General features: G+C 39.5%; 1 protein-coding gene across 1 annotated transcript in view; it reads right to left on the reverse strand.

Moving 5' to 3' along the window:
* The window catches only part of CENPC (centromere protein C), a 28343-nt gene extending 15209 nt beyond the window's left edge, over positions 1 to 13134 (reverse strand). Inside the window, exons 1-13 of the mRNA XM_066317760.1 lie at positions 13062 to 13134; positions 11723 to 11769; positions 10504 to 10565; positions 10087 to 10184; positions 8955 to 9045; positions 8636 to 8852; positions 7574 to 7777; positions 6973 to 7352; positions 5423 to 6275; positions 4837 to 4875; positions 3542 to 3615; positions 2399 to 2467; positions 515 to 619 (exon numbers count right to left, since the gene is read on the reverse strand). Of these exons, the coding sequence (XP_066173857.1) occupies positions 515 to 619; positions 2399 to 2467; positions 3542 to 3615; positions 4837 to 4875; positions 5423 to 6275; positions 6973 to 7352; positions 7574 to 7777; positions 8636 to 8852; positions 8955 to 9045; positions 10087 to 10184; positions 10504 to 10565; positions 11723 to 11769; positions 13062 to 13076 (2254 nt within the window). The 5' untranslated portion in view covers positions 13077 to 13134. The remainder of the gene's footprint in view (positions 1 to 514; positions 620 to 2398; positions 2468 to 3541; positions 3616 to 4836; positions 4876 to 5422; positions 6276 to 6972; positions 7353 to 7573; positions 7778 to 8635; positions 8853 to 8954; positions 9046 to 10086; positions 10185 to 10503; positions 10566 to 11722; positions 11770 to 13061) is intronic.
* Between the last annotated feature and the right edge of the window lie 2305 nt (positions 13135 to 15439).

Raw genomic sequence — 15439 nt, forward strand, 5'->3', positions numbered from 1 at the left:
TAAAATATCACTTTTAGGGACACAAAAAAATACTATTTTTAAGGAAACTAATTAATTAGGTAAAGACTAAATTAGGCTGAGTTGTCAATAAAAAAATTCCTGAGAACAAGACCTATTTCCTCACTTAGAGAATTTAACACTGAGACTATAACTGCTCTGGAAAACAATCCTCACAATGAATGATGCAGTAAACTGCCTCTTTTTCCAGTATCATACACAATCTCTGGCATAAAAAACCCACTAGCACAGAGAAACTGTTCTGTTCTTCCTTCAATAGTGAAGGCAAAAGTACTTAAAATGCTTTGTTGATATTATTTACAGCTGACAGAGGAGTGTCAGAAAAGAATAAAACTATGTGGAGAGATGACTAAATATCTGGAGACCGCAAATAATCTTTTTTTAAAAAGTTACCCAATAATAAGCATCTCAAAGCTTGCACAGCACAAGATCAACTCACAGACTTCTCTTTTCTGCTCTACCAGAAAGGAGCAAATAGGTATTTTGGAACCAATACCTGAACGATCCACAGCATAGTTTACGCGTTCGCCTCTCCAATATTCCAGTGGTCTCAGCCGTATCCTCTTTGTCCGACGAACATTAGGTGTGTTGGAAGGCATTACTGATTTGAAGGATGAAGTCATTCACATTAAGTATGAAAGAAAAATAAAGAGACAGAAAATATTAAGTATTCTTTCCTTTGTTCTGTACCACAAAAGGATCAGCACTTCCCAGCTGATATTTTCATCACCTTGCTATCGTGACAAGAAAATAAGATTCAAGTATTGCCAAATATCTCCTTTTGCATACATCAGTATTTCACCCTCCTTTTTCTTAAACAATCACCACCGTAACTTGACATTAGATTTCATTCTGTCTTAGTGAACCAATGATACACAGACATTAGGAGCTCAAGCTCAAGGACAGCAAACATGCTACCCCTGTGAAGACAAAGCTCTTGGCAGATGAAGAAGCCTGCCTGAATCTAGGGGATTTCATTAGCAACCATGAAAAGGCACTGCCTCAGTTATGGGATGGGGTGGGTAAGAGAGACTGCATAAGGACATCCTTCTCTTACAGATTCAGATGTCCTGTTTCTAGAGTCCAGAAAAGCAGCACTTTTGCAAAAAGAAACTACACACATTTCCGTGATTTCTCAGATACTTATCTTCAGATGTACTAATCACATAGTCTCAACTTCAAGTTGTGTAAGCTGCCATATATGAATACAGTATATTTTAGTGTTTGTAGTTACTTTCTTACAGAAAGTTACTCTTTCTGTAAGAAAAAGTAAAAGCCTCTTAAGATCTCAGAGCAAATTAATCAGGAATATTTAAATGTCAAAAAATGGTAAATATGAAACACTTCGTGAAACAGTTTTTGAAGGTAGACAACTAAAGTGTAGTGCATAAAATAATAATGAAGCCAATAAAAAAACCCACAATATAAAACAGACAAGCATGGGACTACAACTGACTGCATGCCCACTGTTCCATTCTATCCAGACTCAGACCACCACAGAAGGCAGGTTATTTATTATTTATGCAGTAAACCCCTCAGTTTTACTGCATAAAAGCAATTCAAACTCTTACTGTTCTCATTGAACAGTAAGAGCTTGTCCTGACTCCATTTTTTAGGAATATGTTCAGTGCATGTAGCTGTGTGTGCAGCTGCAGCGACAGCCAGAGATTGAGCTCTGGATGGGAGCCTCAGGCACGAGGTCATGAACTGATGCTGACCCTTTGCACAACAACTGGCACAAGGACCTGTGGCCCAGCCCGGTGACGGACACCCAGGGACACAGCAGGAAGGGCCAGCAGTACCCCGGACTGTTGAGCACACACAATGTTAGGGTACAAAAGCTCAGATAGTCCTTTGCTCCAGTTAAAGCTGTTGCTACACCATAAAATTACTTAAAGGAACCAGAGGTCTGAGACTCTGCTATGGGAAACACAGGGTGAAGCCAGCAAGGAAACCTTGTCTGGCTGTGAAGGAAGTCAAATGCAGCATGTGTCAGGGCACTGGAGCCACCCACTGTAAAGGGGTTTCAGTCCCAGGACTTAAAATCTGTGGTGGTGGGAATGTGACTTGCCAGAGTGACTCCTGGATGGTCAGACCTCAAAGTTTCCTTAACAAAATATCATGAGAAACGGAAGTGAGGCAGTTAAAAAGATAATTGTTAAACAGAGCAATAAAAAAAGAAACACGAGAAGTTTTTAAAAATAACTTTTAAATTAAGAGAAGGGCTATACCTGAAGAAATAACAAACCCTATCTGTAAATACAAACAGATGAACCTATTTCTAGGTGTTTGCCTGCGTCTCCTTCAGCAACATTTACATCAATTTGAAAATGTATTTGCATTTACACACTTACATTATGATATTTTAAAGTGTTCTTACCTATTTTATGCTTTGCTATTTCGTCTGACAACAGATGTCTGAATTTGTGATTCAAGTCTTCAGAATTATCTGAAAACACATTGAAAAACCCCACCACCAAAGGCATTTATTATTCCTGACTTTTATCCAATATGCCAACTAGATGCAACCAAAAGTAACACAAACAGAAGTCCCAAGGATAGTGCTTCCACTAACACCTTTTGCTATAAACATATATGAAATCCAGTGTAGATAAGCAGTATCTGTAATTAGTTTTAAACAGAGTAAATTTTAAAATTACTTGAAAACGATATATTCAAGGAAATACTCCTCAGACCAATTCCTCTTGATAAAGTGAACATTAACAAATTATAAACCATATCATTTTATTAATCAAAGTGCAAGGTCACTCAGATTTATATCACTCAAACCTAATTTTAGAACATTTTTTTTTTACCAGAACACACACAAAACTAGGTATCTGAAGAAATCATTGCATGGACTAATAATATTCACATCTGGCACTGAAACAGTAATGAAAAGAAATTGTATCTCCAGGGCTCATGTTCATTATGACAACATATGGAACTTGCGAAGTGAAATTTAAAACTGAAACCAAACAAATAATAATAACCCTCCCCACACAGAAATCCCCAAACACCAAACCAAACAACTAACAGAAACCCCCTAACACAACAAAGCAAACAAATAATCGTCCTAACAGAAAAAAAACAAACAAAGCAAACATACAATCCTCCCCAAAACCCACTAAACCAAAGTATTCTCTGGTGAACAGGCCATGGCTCTATCATGCTGTAATTTGGCTCAGGCTTGCCTGATGTGATTGCATACAGGACTATCACATGGCAACACATCAAACCAGTACAAACTGAGCCTGAAAAATTTGTTCAAAGTATTTTGGAAAGAATAACTTTATCCTGGCAGGCAAGATGCCAAACTATGGATAGCTGTGTTCTCCCAAAGCTAACAACATAAAGCTGGCATGCTCTACCAGACACTTGGACAGAAATGTAACCAGAGCCAATAAAATCTGCATTTCTTGCTCTGGACAAGCTGAATACAACAGAAATTAGTGAACTGTCAGTTACAGTTTTTAAGAAGCATATACATAAAATTCAAGGAAATATTGTATTTTAACATTACCTGAAAACGTATCATCCTGTTCAGGAGACTTAGTGCTGGGAGCAAAGTTATCACAATCTTCTAGAACAGGCCCACTGCAAATGAAAAGAAATACACCTGCTTGAACACGTTAAGTGTCAAAGGAACATTACAGCACTACCTAGAATAGTGAAATTAATTTTTTTTTCAGATCACGTGGGCTGGATTATATTTTGCTTTTAAACAAGTGTATACCAATTAGACACTGAAGCAAATGACTACTCCTTAGAAATCACAAGTCAGAAGCTCATGAATTACTGCTCTACTCAAGCCATCAGGCAGACAATTAGAGTTCATACCTCCTCTCTAAAGAGGTTTCTTAAACTTTTTCTTTTTTCTCCATTCCAGAACAGACCTTCTCCTCGCCTCTGTAACATTACCTTATGAACAATTTCCCATATACCATAATTACAGAAGTGCTTTAAAGAATTGTTTTGCATGCTCTAAGGAAAGGACAGTAAAACAGCTTTTAATACATAGTCTGTCATGAAATCTGCCCCGTAAAATGGCAACAATTTACACACATAACTCCAACAGAGATTCTCTAGCAATCAAGCCACTTGTAATAGAACTTCTCCTACCGCCTTAGCATCAGTACCTCTGACCTTCCTTCTTCCCCCATATGAGGCTGTGCTTCACTGCTTTTACCGTGCCAGTGAAATTCAGGTGTTACCTACCTCAACTCCGAAACTCCAAAAATATATTTCAATCACCTAAGTTAGCAAGCCTACACTACAAATTTGTCCAGGTCAGTCTGCATCAGGTTCCCTTAGAATCAAAGCCCCAGCATGTTAGTAGAATGACTGCATAAGAATTTAATTATGCCACTCCTGTGTGCTTTTATTAAGTTCCCACCTCCTGAAAGGGGAAGATGCATGTCTGTGTACGTGCACAAAGAGTTCGGATTGTAGATACAGTTCTATACCCTACCTGACATAAATTTTATTAGTGCTGCTGTCATTAGTTCTAGGAGCACTAGTTTTTCTGTTCAGAAATTACACACTAATATGGAAGCAAGTCTCAAAGGAAAGAAATCCCCAAAGGCAAAAAGCTTATTATGACCCCTTATTCATGACAGGAAGAAAAATTGAATTATTTTATTAACAGTATTAAAACAGTATTTAAAGCCCTGAAGCAAAATCACAATCCTGTTCTACTTGGTGTTTCACCAGTAGGGCACAGAACACAGCAGCTGTACCAGCTGCCCAGTCTCAGGGGGTCTCAGCGGGGCACAAGTAGGATTAAACTAACATTTTTCAGACTACTCAGGAAATTACCTTTCACAAGTCACAACCTTCTCAGATACAATGGAATCCCTAGAAAAGAAAAAATTATTCGTATTACATTTGGTACTAAGTAGACTTAATGAAAGGAATGTGTAGGTCAATAATTTTATGTCCTGAACAAAACCACAAAAAAGACATTAAAAAAATAAAAAGCAGTGCAGAGACCAATGATTATAAACTAGGTTTTAGACCACTTGAACTTAGTCTTTAGATTGACAACATAAATATTGCTGAAAAATTAAATGCTGTATTTTCTAAATCTATTTTTAGAAAAGAACAAACTTGACAGAGAAGTTACTCTCTGTGGATGGTGGGGTTGTGTTAAACTGGATCTGCTATGCAAGTCTCACAAGAACACTTTAACTAGAACAAGTTTCCTCATGTAGGATACACTAAACATGGCACCCAGCTTTGAGAAAAGAATGTTGATTAAACTGCTTGGTTCTCTATTCACTATTCAACCAGCCTCAAACTGTCACTCACTTCAACTGGGCCATCACTGTTTGAAAGTTGACAAGATGTGCTTAATTATCTACCAAGTTATACACATTTGTAAGGAATCACACAAAAAGCTTACAATAGTTCATGCTGCCTGTTATGATTTCTTTTGTTACTTTCTGTTTTTACATTTGATAACTTCTGTTCCTTCCTTGTCATGTCGTGTACAGAAGAGTTGCCAAAATCTGTTTCAGAATCAGCATCTTCAGGGCTTGAGCAAAGAGCTTTATTGGTTCTACGTGGAATCCTTCTGGTTATCTTTCCTGAAGTCTTGGCAGACAACAATTTCTTTTCAGGATTTTTTCCACTCTCCATGGGATGCTGGAGTGCTCTTAGAGTTCTGTTATTTGCACCACCAGGTGACTCTGATGTGTGCAGTACATTTCTATGCTTTTCAGACTTAGTCAACTTCTGAATCACAGGAGTATCTAATTTCTGCTGCAAGGGTGTGGTGCACACTTCATTCAGTTCTACAGGCTGTCTTTCAAGATCATCTTCCCCAGGTTCACTGTCAGAACTCTCCTCTCTTTGTAACTGAAGCTTTTTATTACTACTTTTCTGGACAGAATTTTTAAGCTTCTTCCTTGGACTTACTGTCCCTCTCTTAGCTACTTTGACTTTCGAAAATTTCTGCTTAGCAGTTTGTTCCTTCTTAACTAAATGCTGAGAAGCTTTAGAAGCCAGATTCTTGGCCAGATTCTTAGAAGACTTGAGCAACTTTCTTAGTGACACAGTCTGCTCTTCCTGATGCCCAGATGAGGGCATAGGCAAATCCTCACTTGGCAGCATCCTCGTTTTACACTGCTCTTCATCAGATGGTTCCATTTCCAATCCAGACCACGATAGCATCAGTCCTTCAGCTACTGGTTTGCGGGATGTGTTCTTTTCCTGGTTTGGAGAGTCCTGTCGAAGTGCATCCTTTTTAGTCTTTGCTGTCAAGACAAAAAATATTTGGACATTAATACCTTTTCCCATTAAACCTGAAGACATATGTTGACATCTGAATGCAAAAACAAAAAACCAAGACAAACAAACAAACAAAACCAAACATCCCCCCCCAAATCAAAAAAACCCCAACAAACCAAAGAATCAAAATGGGAAAGGAAGCTATCACAAAAACAGTTTTATCACCACTGGCTAAAAGAAGGCTTTCACTATAGTCTACAAAAAACTTTTTGGTGCACTTCCGATATTTTCTTATTAAAAAAGGGTGGCAGAAATGTTACATTCAATCTGCTTTCCAGTTTTCAGTGTTTTGTCCTACAAAACCCTCACAAATCATTCCTAAAACTCAATTCCTTTTCTGTTCAAAGGACAGAACCACTTTTCTATGGAGAGAGAAACAAAAGCTTGGGTACCTACCTTCTGTGACTATTCATAATAGAAGGTAACATTGCTAATTTAATTTTTAATGTCCTAACAGGAAAGGCAAAGGGTGTGACAAAAACAGTGAAGACAGTCTCACTGCCTCTCTGTCTCACCCAAATCTAACTGTGCAACTGAAATGCCAAAAAGGAATCCACTGATGTCTATCATCTGCTTTATTATAACTTCCTTATATATATACCAGAAAATAATCCAGTAATGTGATTTGGAAGGAAAAGTTTGAAGAGTTGTTAAATAACTTACCAATATGAGTACTCTTTTGGCTTTTAGATGTAAGGATATTTTCTTCACTATTAGGGATTGGATCTGACTTTGACATTTCTTTGAAGTCAAAAACTCCAACATCCAGATGATCCAGTTTCTGTTTAGTAAGTGCTTTAGCCTGTACTTTTCTGTTCTTGACTTCCTTATTCTGTCTCTTTTCCTTCTCAGTGAGCTGAGGTTTAGAAATGAGAGTTGCAGAGCCATCCTTTTTCGATTTTTTGTTCTTAGTGGGTATCGAAATCCAACCAGTAGAAGATGCACCATCTGATTCATCAATTAAAAATTCACATTCATTTCCTATCTCTATATCTTGATGTCTCACAGGACAAGGTGATGGTTGTGATATCAAGGTTGAATATCTAAAGAATAGAAGGAAAAAAACATTCATATCATGGGGGGGGGGGGGGGGGGGGGGGGGGGGGGGGGGGGGGGGGGGGGGGAAGGGGGGGGGGGGGGGGGAGGGGAACTGACTTCCAGTCTTCCAAATCTCCCAACATCTATACACAGTACAGAACATTCCTCCGAAGAATTACTATAAAGCTCATCCATTGTATGTTCCATATTAAGCCTCCAAACAAACCTCTGTCCAAGTGTTCTTGTTGCTACAGCTGCTAAGACAGCTGAAGAGAAAGACTTCTCTGGCCTAGCAGATGATGCGGTAACACTTCCTGCTCCTTGCACAGGAGCAACCTGCTCATCTCTCCCAGGCTGAGGGCCTTCCAAATTTTCTACTTCTCCATGGCTCTTTGCTGCAGCTGGCGTATTCCAGTTATCAAAAGGGAACCTATGAATCAGACACAGCATTCAAACATGTTGCTATAAATCCTGAGTGCACAATAAAGTATTGTGAGGACGAACAAATGCTCCTGCTGACAACATCTCACTTCTTATGAATGAGTTTCCCTTCAGAAACTTGCTGCAACACAGGTTAGCAGTACTACTTTCCAGCATAGTAGCAAGTGTCCACAGGCAACATGGAGTCAGCATGCGATTCTTGATCAAAGTAAAGACTGCTCAGCAAGACAAATTCCTAATTTCAGGAGAATATGCTTGAGAAATTATTAGCTCTCCTAGATTGTAGGTGCATTGTTTTTCCGATCTCATTCTATCAACAGGATCAGTGTCAGTTCATCTTTATGATCTACCTCAGAGATTCAGTCCTCTAGGAAAGCAGAACTGTGACCCGGACACTGGCCAGTGCTGCAGTTCAGCTTCAAATCTTCCAACAAGGAGATAATCACAACTGAAGCTATTTTACTTTGTAAAAAGTATTTGTATTTTCAGAGCAAGAGGAACAATGACTGCTCATTCCTGCTTTAACAAATTCCTGTTAACTTTTAAAGTCAACACTGTCAACAGAATGTCTAGAATAAGCCTAGACAATCTGAGAAGCTGATACTTAGGTGCACTTTCTGGGAAAAAAGAGTTTAAATCTACTTTGACAAGTTTCCTTCACTTGGGTACTGCACTTATCACCAGAATATTAAATAAAAAGTAATTTTGCCCTTTCTAAACCCAGATATAGAAACTTTCAAAAAAGCTCGGAATTATTTTTAATGAGTTCACAATCAAAACTCGATTTACCCTGAAGTGGAGGACACACATGGAATACGACACCACAACCATGTTCAGCTCTACTTACTTTACAGGAGAACTTTTGGCTTTCTCCACAGGAACAGGTGATGCAACAGACCCACGATTATTCTCAGAGTCCAAAGGCACGTCTGGATGCTGCCCTAGTGCTTCAACATCTTTTAATGTATTTTTTTTCTCACTTTTACACACAGGAGACTCTGTGTTTTTAGAAGCAGCTACGTGATCAGGTGTTGCAGGCTTCAGGTGTGATTCACATGACTGTCCTGCCATAGATACAAAATAGGCTTAATTGTTTTACTTAAAACCTTACAAAATCCCAGAAATAGTTACTTTAAAAACCTTAGTTCAGTAACAGTGTGACCAACCTCTGCTGCTGACTGGTTTTAGCGGTGGTGCAGGTGAGGGCTCTGCAGACTTACGGGCTCTTTTCATAGAGTTGGCTGACCCTGCCTTGGGCTGTCACAGTTGGTAACAAATAACGAGACAAAGTAAAACATTTGATAAAGCAAAGGGATTTTAACAGGAATATACATCCCTACAGAGGGAGATAAAATCTCCTTCCCTTAATTCGTGCTCATTTGAATCACAGTTCTATTCTACCTAAACACTTTCTATTGTGTAAAACTTTCTAAAAGCAACTGTAAATTTTAAACAACAGGTAAAACAGTGTGTACAGTAGGAATCTATATGTTAGCTTTAACCAGACATCCTGCTAATCTTGAGGTAAACTACTTATTACTGTCACTAAAATTAATTCATTTAAACTATTTAACTACTCTTTACTAAGACAGGCTGAGATTTAGCAAGAATTGACTTGAGATTATATTTTAACATCAGACTAAATTAAACAAACACCATTATAAGCTTGCCTGTTCTAAACCCTGCCATTAACAAAATTTCCTACTTAAAAGAAAACATCAAAATATTAAAACTAAATATACATTCTAGATTATTGGCATCATCCTCTCAGGCAGCACATTAACAAAGCCTTCAACTTGTTTCCACTCATCAACAAAGTTGCAGACATATGAAGTTATTATACAGATAACTATCAGGTGTTAACCAGCTGCTTTTCTACGTGAATCACCTTTAAATTTAACTGTCCATCTGATAGCTAAGAACTGTGTCCATTTATCTAGCCAAGTGACCACAACCAACTCCAGGGGAATCCAAGACAGCCATACCCACCACCAGTAATAAGGCAATGTCCTTCAGCCTGAGGCTATGAGAAATTTAACTGTCCTGGACAAATAGCTGAAGAAGCTTTCATTAGTAAAAACCCAAGAAAAAAAAAAAAAAAAAAGCTATTAAATAATCCCACTCATAGAATATTTACTATATAAAACAAACTAAGAAAAAACCCACATTTTCAACAACTATTATAGATGGTTAAATTACAACCTATATACTTTTACAGGTGCTCATTCAGAACTAAATGCTGCATAATTGAACTTGTACCCACATGAACCTGTCCCAGTGCTGCCCTATGACACTGACAGAACTTATCCTTTGTCTCTGCTCTGAAGTCCTCTTCTTCTTTTTTGGAAAAAAGGTTGAGCAATTTGGAGAGTTTACTGTAAGGTCACTGCTGCAACCTATGAAGAAAAAACAGCAAATATGTGAATCTTGAAATTGTCCAGGTTTCATTTATTTTAACAAATTCTAAGGCTTACTAAGGTCATTTAAATCCAAACACAAAAGGAATCAGCTGCTTGAGAAAGAGATCATAAGACAGCTAAGAGAATTTTAAAAAGCTGAGAAGGGGCTGTTCTTAAAAACCCTGAGAAATACTATATTTATCCATTTTATCCCTATTTTTTATTTCTATCTACTTACTACTAAATATAACACAAGGAAGAAAATAGCAATTTTCTTTTATCAGCAAATCAAACAAAACAGCAAATAAGAGCTTACTTTCAAAACAATCCTGTATGACTTTCAGTACATTTTGACCTGGCCGTAGATCAATCTTATTTCTAGAAAGAAGAAGGAAAAAATATTTTCAATCAAAAATGCCAAATGCTCTTATCTCAAATATTAAAGTAGCAAAGTTTTACTTCTTAATATTTTAGGTTATTTCCCCTAGTTCCAACTTCAATATATTTTTACCTGCCATTTCTACGCATAGATATCTGCAAAGAAATTTGTCTAAGTAAATTCCAGGGGAAAAAGCCTCACTGCCACAGATTATAATAAGAATGAAGAATTCTCTCTACATAAAAGAAAACATGCAACTACTGCAACAGCCCTGAGGTAAATGGCCTTTAGGCTGACTACAGCCTCACTTGAAATAAATAATTTTTTTATAAATCAGACCTTGAGCTATGTTGCCTGCACAGTAATGCCGTCACAGCAGACCTAGAAATGAAATGTGCTGCTGCACATCTATCCCTCCATACAGGGAGTTACCCTGTAAAAGAAGCTATTTCTGTGCTTATACAAAAGTGTCAGCAGCAAGTACTGGCTTGAGGTATCCAATCCATAAGCAAGTGAAGAGCTCAGCTGGTTGGATTATTATTTCAAACCAGCACAAATGAAAACGGAAGAAGTGAGTGATTCACCAGCCAGACAGTTTTGATCAAAACCAAAATAACACTAGAAAAGCCATGGAGTACTACTCCCATAGTGATCATTATATACCTTTAAAAACAACTAATTGGGTAGATTTAGCAAGCTCATGAAACTTACGTCCAAAAATGAATTTCAGTAACAAAACCTCCACAGACTCCTAACACACATGTAAAGAATATCACAGCATTGCAAGTGCTCAAACTCATCTCTAACATTTACCAAGCAAGGTCCAAATATGCTGGAACTCTGCAGGGGCTTCATTTCTCTACTCCTTGAAAGGCAACATGTTTGCACAGATTACTGTTTCCCTACTCAGGCAGCCCAGTTAGGGGTACCTTCGGGTACAGCCACACCACAATCTGCTGCCTCAGCAAAGGAAAACCTTGAAGACTTGCCCCCCCACCCAGCTTGCTCCTCTTACCATTGAGAAATACAAGAAATTTGGTAAACACCAGATGACCAATTTAATAAGGTATATCACGGAGTTTTGACATTTAGCTCTCAGATAAAAATCCAGTTAAGTTTTCCAGAATCTAAGAATAGGTGTTTAAATGCAAATTACCCTCCTCCATGGCAGAATCTTGCTCTGTAGTCTTTTTTTAAATGATTCTGTGAAGAAATAAGAATCAATTTTTACTTAGCATGATGACACTTGACAGAAAAATAGGATCTTGAGGATTCTTGAGACATCATAAAGTAGTGGGAGAGTGGGAGTTATTGCAGCATTGTTTTTCTTAGAATGCCACAGTGCCTCTTCATACACTTAAAACCCAAGTATAACCAAAGTCATTCAAACAGCAGATAGGACTCCAGTAATTTTCCACAACTAGAGCAGTAATAATTCAAGCACAGTCTCTGTGAAATCCAATAACAAGCCACTGACCTGGGAACTGGCAATGGTTGCAGAGGATGAAATGGGAAGAAAGAGCAAGAAAAATTCAACAGCAAATCAGAGTGCAGTTCTTCACAAAAGTGATAGGGAAACATCTCAAAAAAATGTAAATGTTTAGCAGAAAAACAACTATAACCTCTTCCTAATTCGTGTAAATTTAAAGAGTATATTCAGTGTGGAGATTATTTAATCCTAACAGGAGAATTCAGCACGTTTTTTCTGAAATTTGCCATACTGACAGTACTTTGCACTTCCTCGCGATTCCCCTTTGGATATTACTTCTGGTATCAAAAATAACCCAACTCCATACGGATTGATTTCACCGGAAATTGTCAACATCGGTTTAAAGCGGCAGAAGGAAGTTACAAGTGACATAGCAAAACAACTGACCAAAAGCCACCACTTCAGAAACTGCAGAAACACACTCCGCAGTCAATCCGGCACTCGAGCTAAAACCCCCTTCCCCTCGCAGCAGAGTGCAGCACAATACACTGGCAAGTGACCTTGCGCATTAAAGAAATTAAGAATTCCTGTCACGGACCTAAAAGAGCCTTTAACAGTTCATTTATTATTGCGTTCGTGTCGCGCTACGCATGAAGAATTTTAAAACTTAAGCACGATTCTAGCGTGCCTGCACAAGTGTCCTGCTCTTGATGTGCTCACTCGCCCGCGTAAGTCGGCTCTCCAGAGGCCACCTGAGGGCAACGGGCTCTGGCACAGACACTTGTGCGTTGAGGGGAACGGGGCTGCCGACAGACCAGCCCTCAGCGTACAAATATCTGTGCCAGCAGCCCGGACACGGAGCGAGCGGGGAACCCGAGCGCCAGCCTCGCTCTCCTCAGGGGGAAGTGAAGGACCAGCCCCGCCCCTCCCCTCAGGAGCGCGCAGAGGGCCGCGCCTCTGCGCTACGGACGGGCCCGGCCGCAGCCCACAACAAACCCGACAGACAGGCAGACACACACAGAGGCACACAGGGACACACAGACCGGCCGCTCCCGCGCTCTCTCACCAAAGCCTCCGCCATCCCAGACCGGGGCGGGCGCGGCTCCGCGCGCCGCCTTCAAACCTCGCGCGCCTTTCGCAGCGGGCGCGCGCGTGCGGGCGGCAGCGCCTCCCCGGGCCCGTCCCATTGGTCGGCGGCCGGCGCGCGCCACGCAGGGCAGCTGATTTCGGCGCACTCGGCTGCCGCGCCTGCGCAGAAATAGCGGCTGCCCCCGGCGCCGCCTTCCTGCGCGCCTTTCTCTGAGGGGACGGGCGGGGAACGCTTCTCGTTTTTATTTACTCCGTGGGAAACGCCAGTTCAAATCGCCTGGTTTCCAAACGCTCTGAAACATCCCTCGTCACCACGGGGCGTTGCCATTTTTTCTTTAAAATTCTACTGAAGAACTCAACAACGAGCAAAAAAACAACTGCTTGAGACCATAAGGCCGCAGTACCTTACAGTGCCAGCAAAACACTGCCCAAAAATACAGTTTTAAGTGGTGCTTTGTATCACACGCTCGTCACTGAACACCAGGTCTCCTTATTCCTATTCTTTCTGACCACTAAGGGGAAGGCCCATTATATTTTAAAAGTACATAATGACGCGAGAGGTTAGCACTTTCCATGAAAATGGTTCAGCTAGCTTTGTGAAGAGGGTGCTGCTCAGGGTGCATGGAATCAGAGTTGCAGCTCTTCCCCTATGAAATGGAAACTTACATGCTGCTGGGAGAAGTGGTAACTCAACACTTCTTCCCTGTCTCTCACCTGTGCCATACAAAAGGATACTCTTCAGCAACACAGTTCTGCTGTCAGCAACGCGAATTTACGGCACCTTTAGTCTCGAGCCTCAATAAGCTTTGTGGACCATGGATAAGCACCTGCACTAGCTACTTCATCAACCACACACAATATAACTTTGCTAAAATAAATATTCAAAAGGTCTCTGGTCAAATGTATCAACCTTTGGACAAAGGTTTAGATTGCTGCACTGTGCTGCACATTTGCTTTCTGTAATTGCACAGGGACTGATAAACTTTCAAGTTAATTTCAGCTTTTGGCTGAAATTCAGCTCTTTTCTTTAAAAAACTGGCCTACATCCACATTGTTTCAAAGACACAAGGAAAAATTACAAAAATGAGGATCATGAACATATCTAAAATCTTTACTTGTATTTGATGATAAGTCTGACAGAAGTATGAACTCTCTGCCTAGCTCAAACCCATATTATTTCAGGATGTGAAAAACCATGAAGAGGTGACAGCCCAACCGGTGCCAGAGTTGTTCTTCCTATATGCAACTATGCTTGAATAGCTTTATCTTTTTAATAAGGAGTCACATATTTCACCATACACAGGAAAAAGGTGGGAAAATAATATGGAAACATCTACTTTTTACTTGTGGTATAGATAATAAAAGCTTAAATCCATCTGATCCATCAAAGCAGTCTTGTTAACAGTATTGAGACCCTCACACAGAATCCTCACTACTCCTAACATTAAAGAAACATGTTTAACTAGTTTAAACAAGTTTAAAACTAAGCAGAGGAAAGTTGATCTGGCTGCTTAACACTTGGCATGCACGCTGCATCTATTATGAGTGATAGAAAATCAGAGAAAGCTGATGCAAATATGAGCAAACTCTTCAAGAAAGCATTTGAGTGAGAAGGATCTTCATTACTGATATAAAACTTCACTCCTCCAAATCAACTGCTCTCTCAAATAATAACATTTTGAAAGAAAGCTATTTGAAGTGCTCTAATGAAAAGACACTTTCTTCGTTGTTGCAGGAAGACAGCAAGCTTTAGCTGCTCCACAGGAATTGTGCATCAAACAGTCCTAGACAAACACAAGCTTTCAATGCAATGAACAAAAAAAAAAAAAAAAAAAGGAAAAAGAGAAAAGCAGTTCTCAGATTCCAGGTAACACTACAAACCTCTAGCCTGGTAGCACTGTGACAACACTGGAGATTTGGAATATCAGCAACCCAAAATTCACTCACCCAGTTTGACAGAGCCTATGTTGTGTGATCATGCTGAACACCTGCAGAGACTTTTGATAAAAAGCAGGAACAGATTGAGAAGCAGGCTCTATCAAACTCAAATTCACACTGAATTTGAAATTTGAATTTGAAATGTGCACTCCATAATCTTCCATATAAACACCTTCACTCTCCATATCAGCACTTCAGAAAGGTTTAAAGCATGAAGAACAGTTTGAACAAGCCACTTGACATGTCAAGTTCTACAGAAAGTCCTCTTGAAATTACTAGTTGGGACATTTTACCTAGATTTGGATATAAATATATCCAAAATTTTTAAAGGCGTGCTAATAAATATCTAGAGCCATTGTGCATTTTTAGTTTTTCCATACCCAACTTTTTAACTGAGCAGAAGCCATCCACAGGGCA

Source organism: Sylvia atricapilla, chromosome 4 (genome assembly GCF_009819655.1).
Source record: "Sylvia atricapilla isolate bSylAtr1 chromosome 4, bSylAtr1.pri, whole genome shotgun sequence".
NCBI classification, from domain to species: Eukaryota; Metazoa; Chordata; class Aves; order Passeriformes; family Sylviidae; genus Sylvia; species Sylvia atricapilla.